The sequence below is a fragment of the Balearica regulorum genome, chromosome 3 (genome assembly GCF_011004875.1).
Source record: "Balearica regulorum gibbericeps isolate bBalReg1 chromosome 3, bBalReg1.pri, whole genome shotgun sequence".
Classification (NCBI taxonomy): domain Eukaryota; kingdom Metazoa; phylum Chordata; class Aves; order Gruiformes; family Gruidae; genus Balearica; species Balearica regulorum.
The window spans coordinates 95,324,295-95,344,700 of NC_046186.1; the positions used below are offsets into that span (position 1 = coordinate 95,324,295).

The window sequence follows — 20,406 nt, forward strand, 5'->3', positions numbered from 1 at the left end:
CTTTAATGTTGATTTATATTCCTGGCAGTAAAGTCAGGAGGTTGGCAATCCCATTCCATTTCAGTCTGTGCTCTGACTGAGGCAGTAACGCAGATCAAAGAGAAGAAGTCTTACAGCACTCACATTTTATCATCCTGAATGTTTTCAAGTTCTCACTCTGATATTCATGGGCAGATTATGTAACGACTAGATTTATACTTCTGAAGGCCAAATAGTAAAGATTGAAATGTTGTATCATTAAAAGGAAGTATTTGGAAATAATTGAATTGAAGCAAGGAACAACATATCAAGTGAACACTTGACACGAGCAGCACCGCTTTCCTTGAGATGTCATCTTGCTCCAGCCTTTTACAGGGTCAACCATTTGTTTTCATGCCATAGAATATCAATATAACTGCATGTTATTATACATTCTAAGTCTTGCTTTCCATCTAAATATGTCAAGCTGACATTTTGATTGCCTTAGTAATTGCTAAATATTCAAGGACTTGAATTCCATCATTAACAGTTTACCTAATTGATGGGAGAGGGAGGAGAAGCAAGCCACGGACCTTCTGTGAATTCTTTAGAGGCTGAGAACATACAGCTCATGAACTAACTGTTCAGGAGAACATGAAAACTCGCCTTGGTGCCTCCCTCGAGCCTCCCTGCCCATGGCTTTCACCGTATCTCATCAATACCGGCAGGTTTAGTTGCCCAGTGCCTCGGGAACTTTGACGCCATAGCGGTACCCCCTCTTTTATACAACAGGGCACACAGAGAGGCAGAGGTTAGCAGATACGCCAAAGGATGAGATTGCAGCGGAGCAGGACCGGACCTGCTGCCGGCCGGGGGGAGCAGGCCCACTCTCACGCCCACGGGGGCTGTGGGGCTGGCAGAGCCGAAGGCGGGTCCCGCTGCCGTGAGCCCGCCTAGGCCCGTGTGGGAAGGTCTGGGCCCGGGCCCCGGATTTCACAAGCTCGTCTTGCTGACACCCGGGTGAACAAGGGCAGCGCTCCCTCTCGGCTTGCCGGAGCTGCCGGGCTCGTGCCGTGAACTCGCCCCACGCCCCGCACCCCGCCGCCGGCTGCCGTTAACGGTCACCGCGCCCCGCCCACACACCAGCCCCGCGCCGGCACCGCCCCGCGCGCGCAGGGGGCGGGGCCAGCGCTGGCGCGCGCCCCGTCAGACGGGAAGGCAGTGGCCACGCGCCCGCCCCAACCCCTCCCTCGCGCCCCGGAAGCGCTTCTACAGGGCGGCCCGGAAGTGGCGGCGGCGAGGGGGAGGGGGTTCGGGCTCGTCGGGGCGGCTCTGCGGGGAGCGGCGTTATGTTCCTAACGGTGGCGGCTTGTGAGTGGCGCAGGGAGGAGCGGGGCTGGGCGGGCGGGCGGGCGCGGCAGTGGCGGGCGCGGAGGTGGCCTTGGAGGCGGACAGGGGCCCAGGAGGCGACGCGACCTGCCCTTCACCTCCTTTGGCCGCGGGGCCTGCGCCTCCCGGCAGGCAGCGCGCCGCGCCGGGACTACACCTCCCGGCGTGCCCCGCCCCGCCTCGTGCTGGGGCCGTTGGAGGGCGCGAGGCCGGGGCGGGAGGCGGCCGGTCCCCGGCGATGGGTCAGAGCGGCTGTCTGTCAGCCCTCTGCTTCCTTCCCCTGAGGAGATGGAGCCTGCTGCTCCCAGCCGGCTGGGCCTCCTGACGCCCCGGGGTGGGCGGTGTCTGTGGGGGTCGAGAAGATCGGGCCAGTGGGAGAGGCCCACGGGGTGTTTATGAGCGGTGCTGTTGGCAGAGTGTTAGGACCTGTGGTAGGGGCTGAGGTGGGGAACTCGAGGGAAGCAGAACTTGTGAGCCCTCAAAAATGAGGTTAAGAAGCTTCAGCTCTTGAGTGGAAAAATGAGAAGTTGCTGTAGGGAGTTGGGGGGGTGTGGGGGAGAGTATTGAGGTGAGGAACGTGCCCTTCACAGTATCTGGATAAGCTTGGGGGGTGGTGAAGGAACAGTGCAAGAGGAGGTTGGCCAGAAGCTCACAATGGCCTAAGCAAGACTAGCACAGATAGAATATAGATGAGCAATTCTTAAAATTTTGGTGGTGGTTTTTGTTTTTCATTGATGCCGTAGATTTATGATTACTTTAAATTCACTGAGCTGATAGAAGATAATTCTACCTGTTTCATGCTATGTGGTGGGTTACATCAGGGTGCCTAACACCAGCCTTGTGAGCAGGTTAGTCTCATCTGAGAACACCTTCACCATATGGCCATGCAAACCTTTGTGTTGGCACTACAGCGGGAGCCAGAGCAGAGGTGGATGTAAACAGGTAGGGGAGAGTGGGACTGCAGTTTTCACCAGCAGCTTGAGTTCATACCTGCCTTAACTGTGTATTCATCTAGTGAATTCATATTCAGCATTGAAGCTTCATACTGAAAGCATCTGGAGGCTGGAAAAAGTGCAGTGTGTTGTGCTAGGCGTGGCATTTTTACAGATGCATCTAAAGGTGGTACGATGGAAGAAAGAGCAGGCAACTGGGAGCATGTAGGTGGAAGGACAAGGGGTGTTTCTTGTGTGAGAGTACATTTTTTTTGTACAATCTATCTGGGGCTGTTGCAAAGGCAGGCAGTGGAAAACTCTTAATCTGTATATGTTGCATATAAAGGAATCAAGATAAAATGATAACTGTTTCTTCTTATTTTCTCTCCTTCATGCTGCAAAAAACAGTGGCCAAGAGCAAATCTAAGTAAGTGATGTTTTCCTCATCAGTTTTTGATTTCTTCTACTACCCTGTATCTTCAAGTGACTTTACAAAACATTAGGCTTCTCTAGAATTTTTTAATATACCTGAGAGAATTGCAATCCTTGAGTCTAGCTGCATCCTCTCTGTCCTTCTGCGTATGTGTCTTTTCACAGGTAAGTACAGAAAGGTGTGAAAACCCCCCTAGGTTCTAAAACCTGCAGCAAAGACAGGTTTTGTCCTATGGGATATTACACTGAGTTGTAATATCCAAAGCACTTTGCACAGCGGAAGCACACCTCTGTGCTTTATGAATAAAGAGAGGCTATAAATTATCCACATAATCTTCCTTTTGTTTACTTTTCATACTTTTTAGCTGAGGAGGGCAAGCCAAGGTACAGTGTGGGTCTTTGTGTTGTTTGTGGGCTGGACTTTGGGCAGGTGCTGTGAACCTTTCTCATAGACAGGGTGCCGAGCGCTTCCCAGTTTTAGCACGTTCGCATGTTGGTATGTGAGGAATGGAAGAGTTGCAGTCAGTGCCCTGGGTGACTCGATTTGCTCTGCAGTTCAGCTCGGGAGAGATGTTAGTGTGCCCTGGAAGAAATTTAGTCACAGTCCTTTGACCTGCAAAGAAAGCTGATGTGTTTTAAGGGTTGGAAAGGAAGGAATAACTGCTTTCAGCACACCAGTAGTCTTACAGTGTGGATGCAAGGAGACGAGATCATGTGGAAAGAACGACTTGCATCCAAAATGCTAGTTGTAAGACAGTAAGCTAGACAAATCCAAGGGGCTAAACTGATACATTCACGTGAATACGTTCCCATCTTCTGATTCTCAGAAGTTGCATTCTGTGCAAGTATATTATATTTGGTACCACACAACCTCAGGAATGATGGCTTTTGGTACATTTTCTGATTATTTTTTTTTTAAGAATCAGCCCCTGACAGAGTCAGTACCAACCACTTGCTGGGTTTGAAGAGATTCTTCTGTTACAGGATTTCTGTGCAATTGTCAAGGTTTTGAAAGCACTTCCCAAGTATGTTTCTGACAGGGAAGAGAGCAGTTTGATTTTTCGGTGTTCTACTGTGTTATCTGTTTGCAGAAACAAACACAGCAAAGCAAGGTGTTTCCACGAGGTGAAAAATTAGCTTTTAAAAATAGTGTTACTAATGTTAATGTAATGATTTATTGATTTATTATTTTTTCCCCTCTCCTTTTTTTTCCTGATGTTCCTTTCTCTGTTCTTTTTATAGTCTCATGTATACTTCAGGAATATTATATTATTTATCCTTCTGTGCTCCCCTTGGGTTTTCTCCCCGTGTCCTGATAGCTTTCCACTCTTGTGCCTCTGCTCCTCGTTACATTTCTTCCTTGGGCAGCAAGTTTTTGGAACAAGGTGTATTGTTCAGACAGGGCTTGGCCTCAAATATGTGGTGCACAGGAATTTCAAGGCCTGGTCATACTGATACCACTGATTCCCCCAGAAAGGGGAAACTGCACAGAGGCTTTGAGGAAGTGGGTGAGGTATAGAGGAAGGGGTCTGTGTGGTTACTGGTGCTGCACATCACACCTGCAGTAGCGTACAGGAGAGGACAATAATTGGGGATAATCTCTAGACTATGCTTGGTCAGTTGATCTGCAGGAAACCAGTGTTTTTCTGTTTATTTTGAACTCAATGGTAAATTAGATTGCAAAGCTGAAAAGGGAGAGCTCAAGGAGGTATGCTGCTCAGAGTGGCACAAGTGAGGAAGAATGGATGTCTCTTTAAGGTTAATTCTGACAGACCATTTTGTATGAGAAGCAGGAAAATCGAGGAAAATTAATTGAATGCCCATGTGCAGAGATGTATCCATCTCTTTATTGCAATGGAAGAGAAAGACATAATTTACAGACTGGTTAAAGGGTTTGACCTTTCTTTTGAAACTTCAGATGATGCTCTGCATCTGGGAATCACGGAATCATAGAATGGTTTGGGTTGGAAGGAACCTTAAAGATCATCTACTTCCAACCCCCCTGCTGCGGGCAGGGACACCCTCCACTAGACCACGTTGCCCAAAGCCCCATCCAGCCTGACCTTGAACACTTCCAGGGATGGGGCATCCACAACCTCTCTAGGCAACCTGTTCCAGTGCCTCACCACTCTAAACAGTAAAGCATTTCTTTCTAATGTCTCATCTAAATCTCCCCTCCTTCAGCTTAAACCCATTACCCCTTGTCCTGTCACTACACTCCCTCATAAACAGTCCCTCACCATCTTCACTGTACTTCGGGTACTGGAAGCCGCAGTTAGATCTCCCCAGAGCCTTCTTTTCTCCAGGCTGAACAATCCCAACTCTCTCAGCCTGTCCTCATAGGAGAGGTGCTCCATCCCTCTGATCAGCTTTGTGGCCCTCCTCTGGACTCACTCCAACAGCTCCATGTCTCTCCTGTACTGGGGCCCCCAGAGCTGGACGCAGTACTCCAGGTGGGGTCTCACCAGAGCGGAGTAGAGGGGCAGGATCACCTCCCTCGACCTGCTGGTCACACCTCTTTTGATGCAGCCCAGGACACGCTTGGCTTTCTGGGCTGCAAGCGCACACTGCCGGCTCATGTTGAGCTTCTCATCAATCAATACCCCCAAGTCCTTCTCCTCAGGGCTGCTTTCAATCCATTCCTCGCCCAGCCTGTAGTTGTGCTTGGGACTGCGCCGACCCACGTGCAGGACCTTGCACTTGGCCTTGTTGAACTTCATGCGGTTTGCACGGGCCCGCCTCTCCAGCCTGTCAAGGTCCCTCTGGGTGGCATCCCTTCCCTCCAGCGTGTCGACCACACCACACAGCTCGGTGTCGTCGGCAAACTTGCTGAGGGTGCACTCGATCCCACCATCCATGTCGCCGACAAAGATGTTGAACAGTGCCGGTCCCAGTACTGACCCCTGAGGAACGCCACTCATCGCTGTTCTCCACTTGGACACTGAGCCATTGATCACAACTCTTTGAGTGCGACCATCCAGCCAATTCCTTATCCATTGAGTGGTCCATCCATGGAATCCATGTCTCTCCAATTTAGAGACAAGGATGTTGTGTGGGACAGTGTCAAATGCCTTGCACAAGTCCAGGTAGATGATGTCAGTTGCCCTTCCCTTATCTACCAACGCTGTAACCCCATCATAGAAGGCCACCAAATTTGTCAGGCACAATTTGCCCCTAGTGAAGCCGTGTTGGCTGTCACCAATCACCTCCTTATCTTCCATGTGCCTGAGCATAGTCTCAATTGCACAGATCTCAGAGTACTTCCAGCGTGAGGGCGTGGTGGCGGCTTTCCCAGTCTCCTGGCTTTCCCTGTTCCCAGGGACACTGCAGCAGCTGCCAGTCCACCCCACAAACCGAGAGCCCTCCAGTGGAGAAGGGGTTCCTGTGGCTGGGTGAAGGTGCAGCCCTGTATCACTAGCGGGATGGATGATGCCAAGGGGCCCTGCTTCTCCTTTTGCATGCTTTTTGTTCCATCCTATCTGTGTGGGTTCCTCTCTGCATGTGGAAGTGATAGTCTATGATACAGTGTTATCTACAGTCCAAACATCTTTACCTACTATCATCCTTCCTCGCTGGCCATTATCTTTTAAGCCATAGTCACTCTATTGTATGTTGAGGGGTTTTTTTTGGTTGGTTGGCCCTTCTCCCTGTTTTGTGGAGGAGCTACTTCTCTCTGGGCTTGTATTCCATTTAGGAGTTATTTAGTTAAAACTGATGCTGGAATTTCTGGCTTATAGGGGGCTTTTTGTCTATGTTATAAGTTTAGCATATGGTATGGAAGCTCCGTCCAGAATATCCATGAAGTTGAAATGATTGTGCCAAATTGTTTATGCTAAAAGCTTTTCCCTTTGACAGCGCCCCTGTGCGCTGACACAGAGATGTTCCCTGTCACTTTAGGTACATTCTGGTGAGGATGAAAAGCGCGGCTGAGACGGGCTACTGTTTCAACATCAGGAGGCTCCGACTGCAGGAAAAACTGGTCCTGTTGAGATACGATCCCATTGGTAAGAGCTTGGGGAAGAAGTCAGCCAGCTTTGTATAAGCTTCTCTGACTGTGTGGGGCAAAAGACTTGACTATAACAGGATTTTTCCCATCTAAGCAGAATATGTCATAGCATGTTTCATACTCGGATGACTGTACAGTTGCTGTTCTTCATGACATTCCGGTGGGAAGTAAACGTTACCCTCATTTTACAGATTGTGGCACTGAAACAAAGTAATGACTTGCCCGACACATCAGTCTTTGATGACAGCCCTGCCACATGTCAGTGGCAAAGCAAAGTGACACAGGAGTTCTTTCATTCTGTTTCTTTGTGTGGTTTGCTAGACTGTGCTGCCTCCAACAAGCAGCCACGAAGTATGCATCAATAGTAATGTTCTGTTAAGCTGCCATGGGTGCTCCAGACAATAAATTTTAACCATCGCTTACAAAATGGACCTTTTCTTTTAAAGAAATAAACACAAGATCTTTCTCCTCCATAAATGATACCGCTCTCCAGATGACAGTTTGTGGGTTCTTTTATGTTCCTCTGGTCCTTGCAAATTTTCTCAGTTTAAGAATCTGATTTGTTGGGGGTTTAGAGCCCTTGCCAAGATGTCTTTTGCTCACCAAGCTTTTTGAAAGGTGACTAAAAGCTCAAATTTCTGGGAGAGGAACCAGCCTGTAGTTAGCATTAAAAAGTGTAATGTAACGTTAAAAAGCTTAATTTGGGTTAACTTAAGAGTTTAGACCAGACCGTGCTAGAAAATGCATGGGGGAGTTAATGCAAAAAAGGCTTATTTGATCTATAGAATAAAGAAATGTATTAAGCAGCTCTAAGTAGGTAACATAATGCATGGCTAGTACTTATGTGGTTCGAGCTTATTTTTTCTTATAATTTTATGTCGTTAGATGACTAGCCTTTTCATACTCGGATCTAACAGTACAGGAGCTTTATGGCAGGTGAGAGAAACTACCAGAGAAACAGTATGTTCTCATCACAGTGCTCATGCTGACAGATGTTGTGGCTCTTCTTCTGAATTCCACACAGAAGGGGAATTGGAGATCACTGGGATTATTTTCTTCAATAAGAAAATTTTAAATTACTGCATCGAAACATTGTGCAAAGTGATCCTCCAGAAGCTTCACAACTTGTAGGAAATGTGAAAAGAGTGGAGCGCTCAGGCTAAGTAGCGCTTCTGTTGCTGAACATGTAGTAGGTTGTTGAAGTACAAAATTGGAAGTAATTAAGAAAAAAAGCTCTGATCTTTGTAGCCTGTAGTAGAGCACAAGTGAGAAATTGATGTGAGAAAGTGCTGCATGTGTGAAGGGAAGTAAATTTGAGTCTAGATACCAGCTCACATCAGGAATATGTTTGGAAGCATTTTCACTTGGCATGCATGTTCACCTTATGTTTTGTACTTTTCAAAAACCTGGGACCTCCGCAGAATGACGCTTTTTAGTGAAGTAGGGGCAGTAGTGCCCAAGTTTCACTACCTCCTAACTGCAGCAACAGAATGTGTTACTAAGTTGCAGTATTTCTTAAAGCGAAACTTTTATGTGGAAGAAGTGATTTTGTTATTGTGTGGATTGCTGTTGCGTAGCTTTCAAAGGAATTCCTGTAATGAAGTTCAATCAGAAGAGTGGTGCTTCTCAAATGGCACTGTAAGGCTTTGATTTATTTTTATATTTTTATGGGTTTTTAGTAATGCATTGACTTTGTTTAACCTGTAGTTGAACTGACTTTGATAACATCTGCATCAGGTGTTGGAGGCAGGGTCAGTTTGTGCCTCATTGAGAGGTCCACAGGACGCTTAGTCAACTGTTCTGTCAGTCTGTGAGACCGACTGGATCCAGCTCATCATCTGTAGTTGTTTGGGCTCTGAAGTTGAAGAGTAGTAGAAAGCAGTAAGAACCTATTTTTGTCCCTCCATCGAGCAGCTGTGACTCAGAGTAGTCACACACAGCAGCTGTTGAATGTTTTCAGCCACTTAAATCCTGATACTTATTTTCATGGAGGTAAAATGGACCTCTTAGGAATTAAAAATTACATGTGGTAAAGTGAAAGCACTACTGAACTCCGTCAAGAGTTGGTTAACAGCAGTGCTGTGCCAGTCAGTTGCTCCACGCTCACTTAAGCAGCGAAGGCAGCCAGGAGAAAGGGATGTAGGCTTGTTGAATTTCATCTCAATGCTTCAGGCTTCTTAACAGATTCTTTCCTCCCTATAGCAAAACAACGTGTCCTCTTCACAGAGAAGAGAAAAATCCGCTCTATCTGAACAATGACTGGACTTGATTTATGCACGAGGAGAGGACAGTTTAGGGGGAGGACGGGGTGAACGCTGATTCAGAAATCCAGCAACATGGGCTGAAAAGAGAGGAAATGAACTGGGATCACCGTCTCCTGTGATTTGAAGGCCATTGTGAATAAAACAATGTGGAGAGCGAAAATTCTTAATGTCTGGACATAGATCATCACAGTAACATTTATTTATCTTTAGAGTTATTTTTACAGTACTCAATTAAAAAAATTAAATAGCAAATCCCATTGTCTGTGTTTTCCATTGTGAAACAGGCTATAATCTTCAAAGAAACTATTGTTTTATAAGGCAATAAAAATTAACATTTTCCACAGCAGGAATTCAATGGCAGGATTGCAATTTTTTTCTAACCTACCGGCCACAGATTCAACAGTAGTGACCACAAATTGGTGTCATTCCTTGTAGGGGTAGTGTTGCATCAGCTCCTCCCTAGGTGAAGAAGAAGCAATGGGAACCTGGTGAAATAAGATGAGCTTTTGGTCAGATAAGCTGTGACCATAGCTAAAAGGGCAATATTATTCTCAGTCAGGTAAGTAGGATGGATTTTTCACTCCTGGATTTTTATCAAGCATGAAGAAAGTAGATAGCCAAAGTACTTCTCTGATGGTTTTGGAAGTTTTTCTTCTTTAATTAAGCTCACCTACATTTAGTAGTATGGCTAGAAACGTTTTTCAAAGTCCACTTCAGTAGTGCTCTTGTCCTTTTTCCAGTCCGAGGGACCTTCTGCAGTCTGGCAGAGTTCAGAGCACGGTGCCGCAGCCCGTGTCTGAGGCATGCGGGAATAGAGGGGCCAAGGCCAGATACAGTGCTCTCTTACAAGCCAAGCACTGGCCAGGGTGTTTGCAGCTGAGGACTGAAGCTGCAATCTCAAAGCTAATGCTTTGTGTCGTGTGCTAGCATCACACATCAGAAGTTGTGATAAAATCAAGTAAAAATATTACCAGGAGCCCAATACCCTCCAGGTGTTTTGCTGTAAGCTTTGTGTAGGTCAGTATAGCACTTTGTGTGGGACGGCCACAAGCCCGATGGCTGTGTGTGGGGCCAGAGCAACCTGCTGTGCTGCATTTGAAAGACCCACCACCCCATCTTACTGTTGTAGAACAAGAACTAGCAGGATTCCTCAAATAAGAAGGAAAGAGACTTTGCTGGAGAACCTGGGTGCAGTCTGGGCTAAGATAAAATCAGTATGTTGAGCTAGACAATGTCAATTAGAAAAGGTCCCGAGGCAAGTCCTTCCTGTAAGGATATGAAGATTGTGTCCCTGATGCCTGGACGCTCACTGATGCGACGCAGTTAGACTTCCTGATCATTTCCTCCATGGGTAACTTGGGATAGTAAGCCAGGTAGAAGGCCAGTGCTCCCACAAAACTGTCGCCAGCTCCCTAGAATAAAATAACAAACAAGTTTAAGCATACTTGCACAGGGAAACAGTTCGGATGCCTTTACTGGAAAGGCAACGGTCGCAGCGCTGATTGCAGGAGTCAGGAAACTGTGCAGGGGTTGAGTTCAATTCTCTTTTCTATGCTTAGGAAATTCTGCCATGTTAAACTAACACCACAATACTATTATCTTTGTGCTCAGCCATTGAATCAAGGTAGATGCTGTAATATGGCTTAAACTTAAAGAAAAAAGCAAGTGTGCTACATTTCAGCAACATGCTGTTATAAACACTGCTTTTGAAACTTCCTGTTGTTGGAGAGTCCGATTTTGATTTCTCAACCTGAATGTTTCATTAAAGCTATTTTTCTGTCATTTAACTTCTGTTTTTCATAAAGGGCAGTGGTGGAAAGGACAGAGAAAAGGGGAAAAAAATAAGCCATGTGGCTTGTGGTGTCTGTAAATTCCTAGTTGCAGAATGATACATTTTGATGCCTCCAGAACTTAGCTATTGTTTGTTAAAAAGTCCCACTAACGAAGGCCTATGTTGTGTCCATCACATACACCTCTCTTACTCCTGGGTCAAGCTTTACCACCTCTGCTGAGTTTGATCGTGGGGGTGGAGGACAGTGACATTCGCCTGGAGCAGCCGTGTCCTCTTGAGCTGCGGTGTCTCCCAGAGAGCTGCCTGATGCTCTGACCGTCTAGCCCAGGTACCGCTAGCTCTGCTCTGATCAGCAGGCAATGACGACTGCTTGCCTCCTGAGTGCGTTTTAACAGTAACTCCTGTTTCGCGGTGTTCAGGGCTCTCTACTGTTCTGAACAACTGGCAAAATGAATCCTTTTTAACCTGATTTGCTCATTTCATTCCAGTGTTTCTTCCCCCTCCTCCCCTAAAACTGGCTTGATTTCTAAGGCCAGACCGATAGCAATTCTTGCTGGTACTCCAAAACTGTTTCTAAGGTCCCCTTTTTTTTTAATCATACTTTTATACCAGTAAAAGCATTACACTGGACACACTGATAATATCTTGAGTAAGAATATCAAGAACCAGCATATGGACAATCTCCCCTGAGGGGTTTTGCCTCTGTAGTTGCAATAAATAGGCCCCAAGAGCCATGGGACAAGAGCAAAGGGCCTGGAAAAAGTTAAGACAGCTCAGCAAAATTTCTAACTGGAAGTCAAGGCTAGGAAGAAATTTTCCAATTTTGAATTTCAATGGTTCTCAGCGTTAAACTCCTACTTACTCTAAAAGCAGCTGCATATAATAGCATTCCGGCAAAACCCGCCCCCCACGTGTCCACAGAAATCTGTTGGTAAGGTTATGACCAGCATGGCAGTTGCAAGGGAACCCTAAAGGGGGTGAGCACAGGATAGGGGTGCCCAGCCGTCCCTTGTCTGTCCTCGCCCAGCCCTTCCAGAGCAGCTGTTTGCATTGGTGTTCCCAGTCAGGAAACTCCCTGCTTAACTCTCGCTTAGCCTGCAGTTTGGACACGCTCTTCCACCGCCTTCACAGCAGGGTACGATGTAGAGAGTCGCTTGGCAAATTACAAGTTAATAAGCCAAGCTGTAGCCCGGCATGCAGCTGCAGCAGCACCTGTTTCAACAGTTCTGTATTCCTAAACATACGAGGGGCAGGTGAAGGTTTTTTATCAATTTCTGTTGGGCCTTTGTCTCTCTTCTGGTTTCCAGAGTGCTCCCACAATGGCAGGTGGAGCAGGGGCAGGTGACTGCTAGTTAAGCATTGCCAGTGGCTTTTGTCTGATGCATAATACAAAAATCTCCGGCCCATCTCAGAGTTTATAATCTAATCGGTGCATGATTAATTATTAAAGCAATTTTGGCACTGCTGTTACAGACAGAAGTAGAGTTTCAGCAAGCAGATCTGTTATGCTGTAGCTCTAGCAGGAAGAACTCGTCATTTTTACATCAAATATTTCTCATACAGTGATCACTGGGTAATGGAAGTGGCCAAGTATTATTTTAATGAGGAATACTCAGAATATCTGGTGTCAAACAGCATAAACTATTACCTGGGAGCAGCATGGAGCAGAATACTGTCTTTTTGATCTTTTTATTTTTTAATGGAGGTAACTAAATACTGCCCCAAATAATTGCTGCCCTGTTCGCTACTGGAGCAAAAACAAGACTAACCACACGTTACCCAGGTCTTAGTTTGGATGACGGCGAGATAGAACGTTAAGTTCTCCCTTCAACTTTACGGTGCTGCTCCACTTGCGGTTGATGCTCTGAGGTTGTGAGACGGCTGTAGATCTCCCTTTTGGTGAGGCTGAAGTACGTTTAATGACTACAAAGGTGGAAAAGGAGGTGAACAGCAGATTCCACGCAGAATGGAAAAAGGCCCTGTAGTACTTTTTTTGCAAGAGAAAATATTATGGGATGATTGGAGAATATACAGAAGGATTTGATGCCAGTAAACTTTTGCTGAAATCCTTACTTCCCATACATGGACTGAAGCAGTCAGTATCTCTAAAGCTCAGCTACCACAGACCCCAAGGGTATCATAAATGCAGTTGTTGGTAAGTAAACGTTTTGTGTGTGGGGTGTTTTCAATGTAGGAGCTACTTACGCTGAAAACAGCAGCATGTATCAGACTGATTATGTAGATACCCTGGTCAGCCTTGCTTCTGCTCTGTGCAGACATGACTGGTCAAACATGACTGAAAGAGCAATAGCAGAACTGATTCAGCTGCAAGGTTAGCTGCAGTGAGAACTATTTTGGGCTTACAGAAACAGACCTTCCCTCTTTGGTATTGTGGATTAAACGACATTGGGTTTGGTAGATTCAGAAAAGGTCAGCACAGAGCAGAAGAAGAAACAGGCTCACAGTAAAATCAAGATTATCCAAACTCTGGAGTAGCAAATATTAGCTTTACATTTAGCTGTTTCAAAACCTGCTATAAGAAAAAAATAACCTACCTACTTTGCAAAAGTAATGAATTTCGAAAATAACAGGTAAAGTGCATTTATTCTTCCCACTGACAAAATATACAGAATATGTAATATTTTACATTCTTCAGCATTTGTCTTCCAGGAATCCTAATACATTGCAGACTTTGAGATAGTCCTCATATCCTTGAGTGCCTGGAGACAATTCACTGCATAATTATAAAAATATAACTCATTTAAACTTTCTCTAAAGCAGGAGATGCTAGTTTGTATGAAATAAAGAACTGGATCAAAAAAATTGTCTGATATGGCGCGGCCAGTTCTAAAATGCAAATGTTACGGTTTTTGACTAAGTTTTTTGGTTTTGAAGCAGTTTTGAAAACTTATTTATAGTCTGTGCCACTAGTCTGGAAGGTCCTTGTCTTCCTGTGTGTCTGGAAAAGGGCATTTTTGTTTGTTACAATCCAGCACTGATTGAGATTCTGTGCCTCTAGAGAAGAGAAAACCCACAAAAACACTTCTATTTATACCTTAGCTTTTGTTAGTCCTGATTTGTCAGAAGCTGGTTCACAACTTTAATATAACTATTTTTATACGATGCTGCCACGAGAAGCTTTTTAAGGAAAGTGCTTTGTAAGTGGAAACTACATTGTTCAACAGTCTTTCCAGCAAGTAAAGCATTTTTCAATCAATCGTGCATAGAATAATAGGATGCATTTCACTTATACAATAAGATGACTTGTTCACCAGAAAAATTTGGAGGCCAAAAGGCCAAAAGCTCCAGTTCACAGTGTCACGACAGTTGCGCCGCCTTGTTCCAGGGCAACCTCTTGCTCAGCTTTCACCCTCCCAGCCCGTCCTCATGGGCAAAAGTACGGGCAATCACATAAGAACAGGAGGGAGCTCGGGCTCCTGAAGCCTGATGTCGTTACTGAACCTCAGAAAAATTTCCTTGAGTGATTTCTCAAGAAGCGCTCTGTGTATTACATGGATCTGTTCCATTAAATGCATTGTAAGAGCATGTTAGCAAGTCCTAAAAGGAATGATGTGTTGTATAGCGGTACAAGAGAAACATTAGGCATGCCTGTAATGATAAATTCTTCGTTTAGTGAATAAATCACAACATCAATCCAAAAGCTGTCAAAAACTGCATTATAATGTAGAATCAATGATACTGCTTGCAATAATGCTTTATAGTCTCCTAGGAGCATTCACAGCAGTGTGCAAATGAACGAAGCCTGAGGATTACACTGATTTAGTGCAGTCTTAATGCATGGCAATGCAGAGCTGCCCAACTCTGTCGAAGGCTTTGGGCCTTGGAGAATTCCTGTTGTATTTATAGCACTCCATAACTGTGTGATACTGGATTATGCTAAGGATGTTACCGCTCTGTGTCAGATCTGCTCAACATTCCTTGCTGTACCCCTGCCTATGCTGTACCTGAACTACAAATTAGCCCTACGTAACACAAAAATATCTGTCAGTGAAGATGCTCACTACCCATTCCTTGTAAGTGGGGAAAGACTATGTCTCCCTCCCAGGATCCCTGGGCTGTGCTTTGAAGAAATGTTACTAGTGGAACTGGAGAAACATTTCCAGCCTTTGGGACATTGTCAGACACTCTTGTGCCAAGAGGGTCTATGTCTCAGCTAAGGGATAATTTCATCTGAAATGCTCAGGGAGTAAAATATCCCTTGGTAACAGTGGCTGAATCAGTTATACAGCTCTTTTTTTTTTTTTTTTCTTTATTTTTATGATTTCCTTCTCCCTGAAAGAGCCCATGTTTATCCTCTATGTGCTGGAGAATGGTTTATTTCTGGAAATGTTACTGGCTGTTTTTTTGACTTTTGCATTTATTTGCCTCTGCAATACTTTTTCTTTTTTATTGCTTTTGAGTTGATATTCCCCTATTCCCCCCCCCCCCCATTTTTCACTGGAGAGATATTTTGGCAGTTTGAATTAAGACAGTCTTTAAATTAAACTAACTCCACTATCTTGAAATTCTCCTGAAATTAAACTAATTTGACTATCTTCAAATTATTTCCTAAGTTCAGGGCCTAACAAGGGTGACTACTCCCACGGCATCTGGGGTTGCTGATCCTGTGTGGAAGGATTGCCATCTTTGTAGGGTACCCTACAGATACTGGTAGGGCTCTGCACAGCTGTGGTCACAAACCTCTAAAACCTGAAATATTTGAAAATTACAAAGAGATTTTTCCACTAGCATAGTTATTCCTATATCTATGCACAAAGTTTTGAGCCAGAACAAAATGATAAAGAGTCCTTAACATGGAACTACCAAATTTTGCAATAGAAACCAAACAAACTTGACACAAATAGCAGGGTTTGCCTTTTTAGGTCTAAGTTAGACTTTTGGTGCAGACTAGAGAGCACTGCAAAGCTACTTGGGTTGAAGATAAGGGAGAAGTACTAGGAGAAGCACGCTGTGCGCCAGACCTTTAGGATCTGGATTCACAACTGCATTACCGTGCTTAATCTGTGCTCTGGTAACAGAGTGCTTCTGCAGTCTGGTCACAAAGACAAGCTAGAATATGTTATCCTAAGCCAAAGGAAAATATATAGAGAGAATCCAGGGTAGCGGTGCTCGGCTGTTCCTTTCTTCTTCCCCTCGGCCTTCCCCAAACACACACCGACGCTGTCTGATGTGGCCTGCGCACTCCAGACCAAATCATGGGGAACTGTTATGCTGCTGCCCCACCACACGCTCCTTCCTCCCAGCCACGTGCAGAATGGCTGTATTCAGCCACTGTTTAAGAACGGCGGGAGGTGTAAGCTAACACATTTTAATTTGCATTCTCTGTGGGTTGACAGTGCCGTCTTAATTCCAGTGATTCAGACTGCAGTTTCATAATACGCTTAAGCCAATCCACGGTTATGTTATTGCAGAAAGGCTCAGTCCCCACTCATGTTTTTATCCTTGTCTCATGTTCCCACGCCCTCCCCTACATCAGCTCTAGCACTCATGCGGCCAAGCAGCAAGACAGATCAGTTCACTGGTCTGTTTGAAGACTAAGCCAGTCAACACTGACCAAGAAACATTAGTTTCCACCCGGATCAGCAAGCTGCTGTATTACCGCATGATAGCTAGTCTGATGCCAAGGAGAAAGAGGTTAGAAACACTCCTTTCAGCAGCAGCATGATCTTGGATCAGCTTAAGCCAACTGTGAAACCTCACCCTCGGTCAACACCAGGCAATTCATTAACTCAGCTGTGTATCCAAGTCCTAATACTCTGGCTCCTCGTTCGCACCGGGAAAGCCGCCTGTTCCACTCTTTCCCCTGTACCCTGTGGGCTCAGACCAGAGGAATGAGGGAACGATCACGCTTCCTTTCTGTCTCTTTTCCAGACTGTTCTGGGAAGCCGTGGGAAGGAGCAATCCCTGACTTTCTTGCATTTATGCGTTGTACTTGCATAGCCATGCATGGGGAAAGTTTCTTGCTCGCTTACTCAAGCTGAGCTGAACAAGGTCTGTTCACATGCCTTGAGAACTTAGAGGTAACTAAACTACACCCACTGTCGACTATCAGTTGGGAAACATCAAAACCAAAGCACACCACACAATGCTTCACATCAGCCATCAGGAATTTTTACCCACTTCCTGACAGATTTCCTGATGGTTCATTAACAGTGATTAATCAGCCTGACCGTTAACCCCCTGCATTCCTGAGAGATTAATCTCGATACAAGGCCTCCTGCCTGCATTTTCTTTCCTTTCTGAAACATCCTACTACATTAAGTTATTCACTGTTTCTAAAAAGATCAGCGACAAGCATTACAGATGCATGCATTCCCCTGAAAAGTTATCTGGTTTGCGGTGAGTGTTGGAAATAAAACATATGACATTCACAACTCTGCAATTTTTTATTTGTATGTCATCTAAAAAGCACAGCTGAAAGTGTCTAGAGATCTGGCAACGTCACACAGTCCTGCTTTACATTTCAAAGCCCCTATACAGCATCTGTTTTGAAGGCAGGTAATAGTGCTCTCATTTCACATGATGGGAAATGAACCCAACTGAAGATCAAGAATGTTATGTTAGGAACACCCACTTTGAGACATCTGTGGGCTGAATCCAGAGCTCCTGATCTTGCACAGACTTTAACGGGAGTCACATGAGCTACCCATCCTTCGAAAATGAGACACAGCTTGGCAACCCCAAAACTGAGGTATCAAAAATTAGTAAGTTGACCTCCAAGAGCTGCCCACAGCTCTGCTAGATTCTCAGTCAGGATCAGAACAGAGGAGCTCCCCTACTTGCTATTTACAAGAAAAATACTGCAAGGTGTCTGTGAGGTGATGGCTTTCTCTTCGCGCACACTGACAAATCTGGGAAGCAGCACGGGAAAGCTTTGTTCTGCCACGTAATAATATTCCAGTATGCCACTCACCACTGGCGAACAAAGTTATTCTGTGTTATAGACTAAACCCAGAAAGCCAACAAAGGATTCACCCACAGGGAGCACTCTGTTTTCTGAATCATCAAAATAATTCAGTGTGATGATGCTCATATAAACTCCTTTCAACTCCAGATAGCATTAATGAAAGGTGACGAATTTCTTTCTTTCTTACACAAAGGAGTAAGAGCACTGAACCAGGAACTCCACATGCCGTTCTGAAAACAACGGATCCATGTTGCTGAACCTGTGAGATTCCCATCACCCAAACAATTCACCACTACACTGATTCCTGTGCTACCTGAGTGATAGATGTTTTGGCAAGGAATATTTCAATTTAGGATACACTTATGTGTAAATTCTCAGTTTAAGCTTCAGTCAGCTTTTGCCTCGGTACCTGCTTCTTCCCTGGTTTCACACTTGAGCTATGATCTGTGACCTCTTTCATTTGATCTGAAAGTTCACACCTTACAGAGAAACTCAAAACCAGCAGAGGAAACCCTCTACAGTTGTTTATTTTGGGGTTTTTTTGTTTTGTTTTGTTTTTCTGGAGTGCATACAGAAAACTTACGATATACAAAACACAGTACTGGAAAACTCTCATTACACTTCAGCTCAATACAAAACTCTCCAGTGGCAATCTTGCAAAGAACAGCATAAACACCAAGGTGTGTCAACAACAGGGAAGTACACAGACATTGCTAACAGAAATAAGATGGACTTTCAGTTGAATGTGCTACAGGAGCTGTATCTATCTTTCCCAAAGTCTGAACTTGCACGGAATCAGTCATGGTTGAAGCTCGGCACTAAATATAGCAGCTCCTCAGAAGGTTGATTTGTACTTTTTAAACTGGTTTATCAAGCCTCAACAACGCAGCTACTCTCCTACTCTAATCAAAAGCTTCACTTACCTCACTTCCTTGAGAAGTATTTCGCTCCCTTCATTATTCATGTCACACTCATGCCAACTTGTAATTTCTTCCTAACAAAACTCATGCTTATGTGTTAATTAACAAATTTCATTTAATGAACAAATGAAACTGGAGCCCAAGCCCTGGCCAGAATACATCCCGGTATTCTGATAGTACAGTGCAAATACTGGCAGTGGGTTTCCCTTCCAAACAATGAGCTCCCCAGCTAGGAAAGAACTGGCCAAATTGTCACCGATTGTGTCACCCGGTATCATGTCAGAGGCTGACGTGGCTTCAGGACCCCATAATCTAACAGCCAAGTCAGAAGGGGGAAATCTCCTTGCTGGGCAATGTGGGAAATCTCCTTGCTGGGCAATTTCACTAGCCACATGTGGTTTTTTTTCTCTCAGACTGTAAAACGCCAAAAGACTTTTAGTGATCCCATCTAATCTGACGAGATGCACTCAGAATGACACAACTGCCATCTCGCCTGGAACTGATCAAAAAAACATTCTTTTTTTGCACGAAAGCTCCATATGCTCAAGTGCCTCTTTCAAAACCACAGTATCTAGCCTTTGTTGGCTGGCCACTGCTGCCGCCTACCTCTGAACTACATATCCTGGAGGGAAAAAAAACCCCCACCAAACTTCAGGAGGTTTTTTTTGTCTGAGCTCACTCTAGCATTGTCGTCTTGCCAGCTCCCTGCATTCTTTTTCCTACTGTTTGTCTAATCTTTTTGATGAGTACTTGAGTTGTAGCTCCTCTCTCCAAGTTCAGCAAGATGTGACCTACAAGCCAGAACTGCTGCTCTGCTCTAGAATATTGTTCTCTGCCACCCACCCGTTCTGTTGTCCTTAACCTGCGGGGCAGATGTGCAGAAAACAGGGCTCCCGCACCTCACTCATGGTTTTCAGCAGCAGGTGAGCACCAAGGCACTGCTTCTGACAGAAAGGCATTCTCTGTGGGATTCCCGTAAAATGGATCTTTCCAACAAACATACTGCTTGCTTAATGATTTCAGTAACAAAATCACTGACACCAGTAACAAGGGCCAAACTTCCAGAGACTTTCCTTACCTTTTTCCTGTATTTCTGTATCTATTTGTGCTCTGAAATGAATAAACCAAATACTCCTTATAGCCATTTGGGCAGCTGACAAACACTACTGCCAGAATTTGGGAATCTGCTTTTCAACAGCTGAGTTGTTCTAGAATAGCTGGTTTTATATGTATGTCTATCTCTACTCACACAGACACAAAACAAAATTCTGAGAAAAGTGACAAAATCATTACACTCAACTGCAACCTGGCCATTAAAGGCATTCCTATAGGTTACTGACATCAATCACCAAAACTTACAGGTTTAGCTTCCTTCCATGTGTCTAGTTGAAGCTGTAAAACATATTCTGTCCATGGGAAAGGCTACTAACGATTAACTCCTTCATTCTCGATAAGAAATAAAATTTCTGGCATTTTCTGTGGTTAGAATTTGCAAAAGCAAGAAGTCTGATTTCCCCACTATTCTCATTTCTCTGTTCTTGTTCTTTTGAAAACGTAATTATGCAATATCACCAATCCAACACAAACCTTTCTGGTTTCTGTAGTGACCAAAATTACTTGGCAATGAAAACTCTGTTGGGGGAAATCGGGTCTTAGTTCAATATCAACATTACATTGGCATTTCTGGGTAACTAAGTAGGCAAGAGGCTCGGGAGCTGGGTTTGCCTTCTTTCGCACTGTAGCCAGAACTGATGGGAGCAAACCGAGAAGAGTAGGTTACGTTTC

At 44.9% G+C, this 20,406-nt stretch overlaps 2 protein-coding genes across 3 annotated transcripts in view; one reads left to right on the plus strand and one right to left on the minus strand.

Annotated features, from left to right (window-relative positions):
- Positions 1–1,192: 1,192 nt before the first annotated feature.
- Positions 1,193–9,233, plus strand: MRPL33 (mitochondrial ribosomal protein L33). The gene is made up of 4 exons (XM_075749050.1): positions 1,193–1,329; positions 2,688–2,706; positions 6,609–6,715; positions 8,920–9,233. Exons 1-4 carry the CDS (start codon positions 1,308–1,310, stop codon positions 8,967–8,969), a joined length of 198 nt encoding a protein of 65 aa, XP_075605165.1. The 5' UTR covers positions 1,193–1,307; the 3' UTR covers positions 8,970–9,233.
- A 380-nt stretch (positions 9,234–9,613) lies between these two features.
- RBKS (ribokinase) overlaps positions 9,614–20,406 on the minus strand; it is a 68,177-nt gene continuing 57,384 nt past the window's right edge. For both annotated transcript variants that reach the window (XM_075749048.1, XM_075749047.1), the window contains exon 8: positions 9,614–10,393. In XM_075749048.1, the coding sequence (XP_075605163.1) occupies positions 10,220–10,393 (174 nt within the window). In that variant the 3' untranslated portion in view covers positions 9,614–10,219. The remainder of the gene's footprint in view (positions 10,394–20,406) is intronic.

Bases quoted from the DNA above. Each gene is read 5' to 3' on its own strand.
- MRPL33 (XM_075749050.1), top strand. From the start codon at position 1,308: ATGTTCCTAACGGTGGCGGCTT. The intron at 6,716-8,919 runs GTAAGAGCTTGG...TCCTCCCTATAG, and splicing joins GTTGAGATACGATCCCATTG to CAAAACAACGTGTCCTCTTC.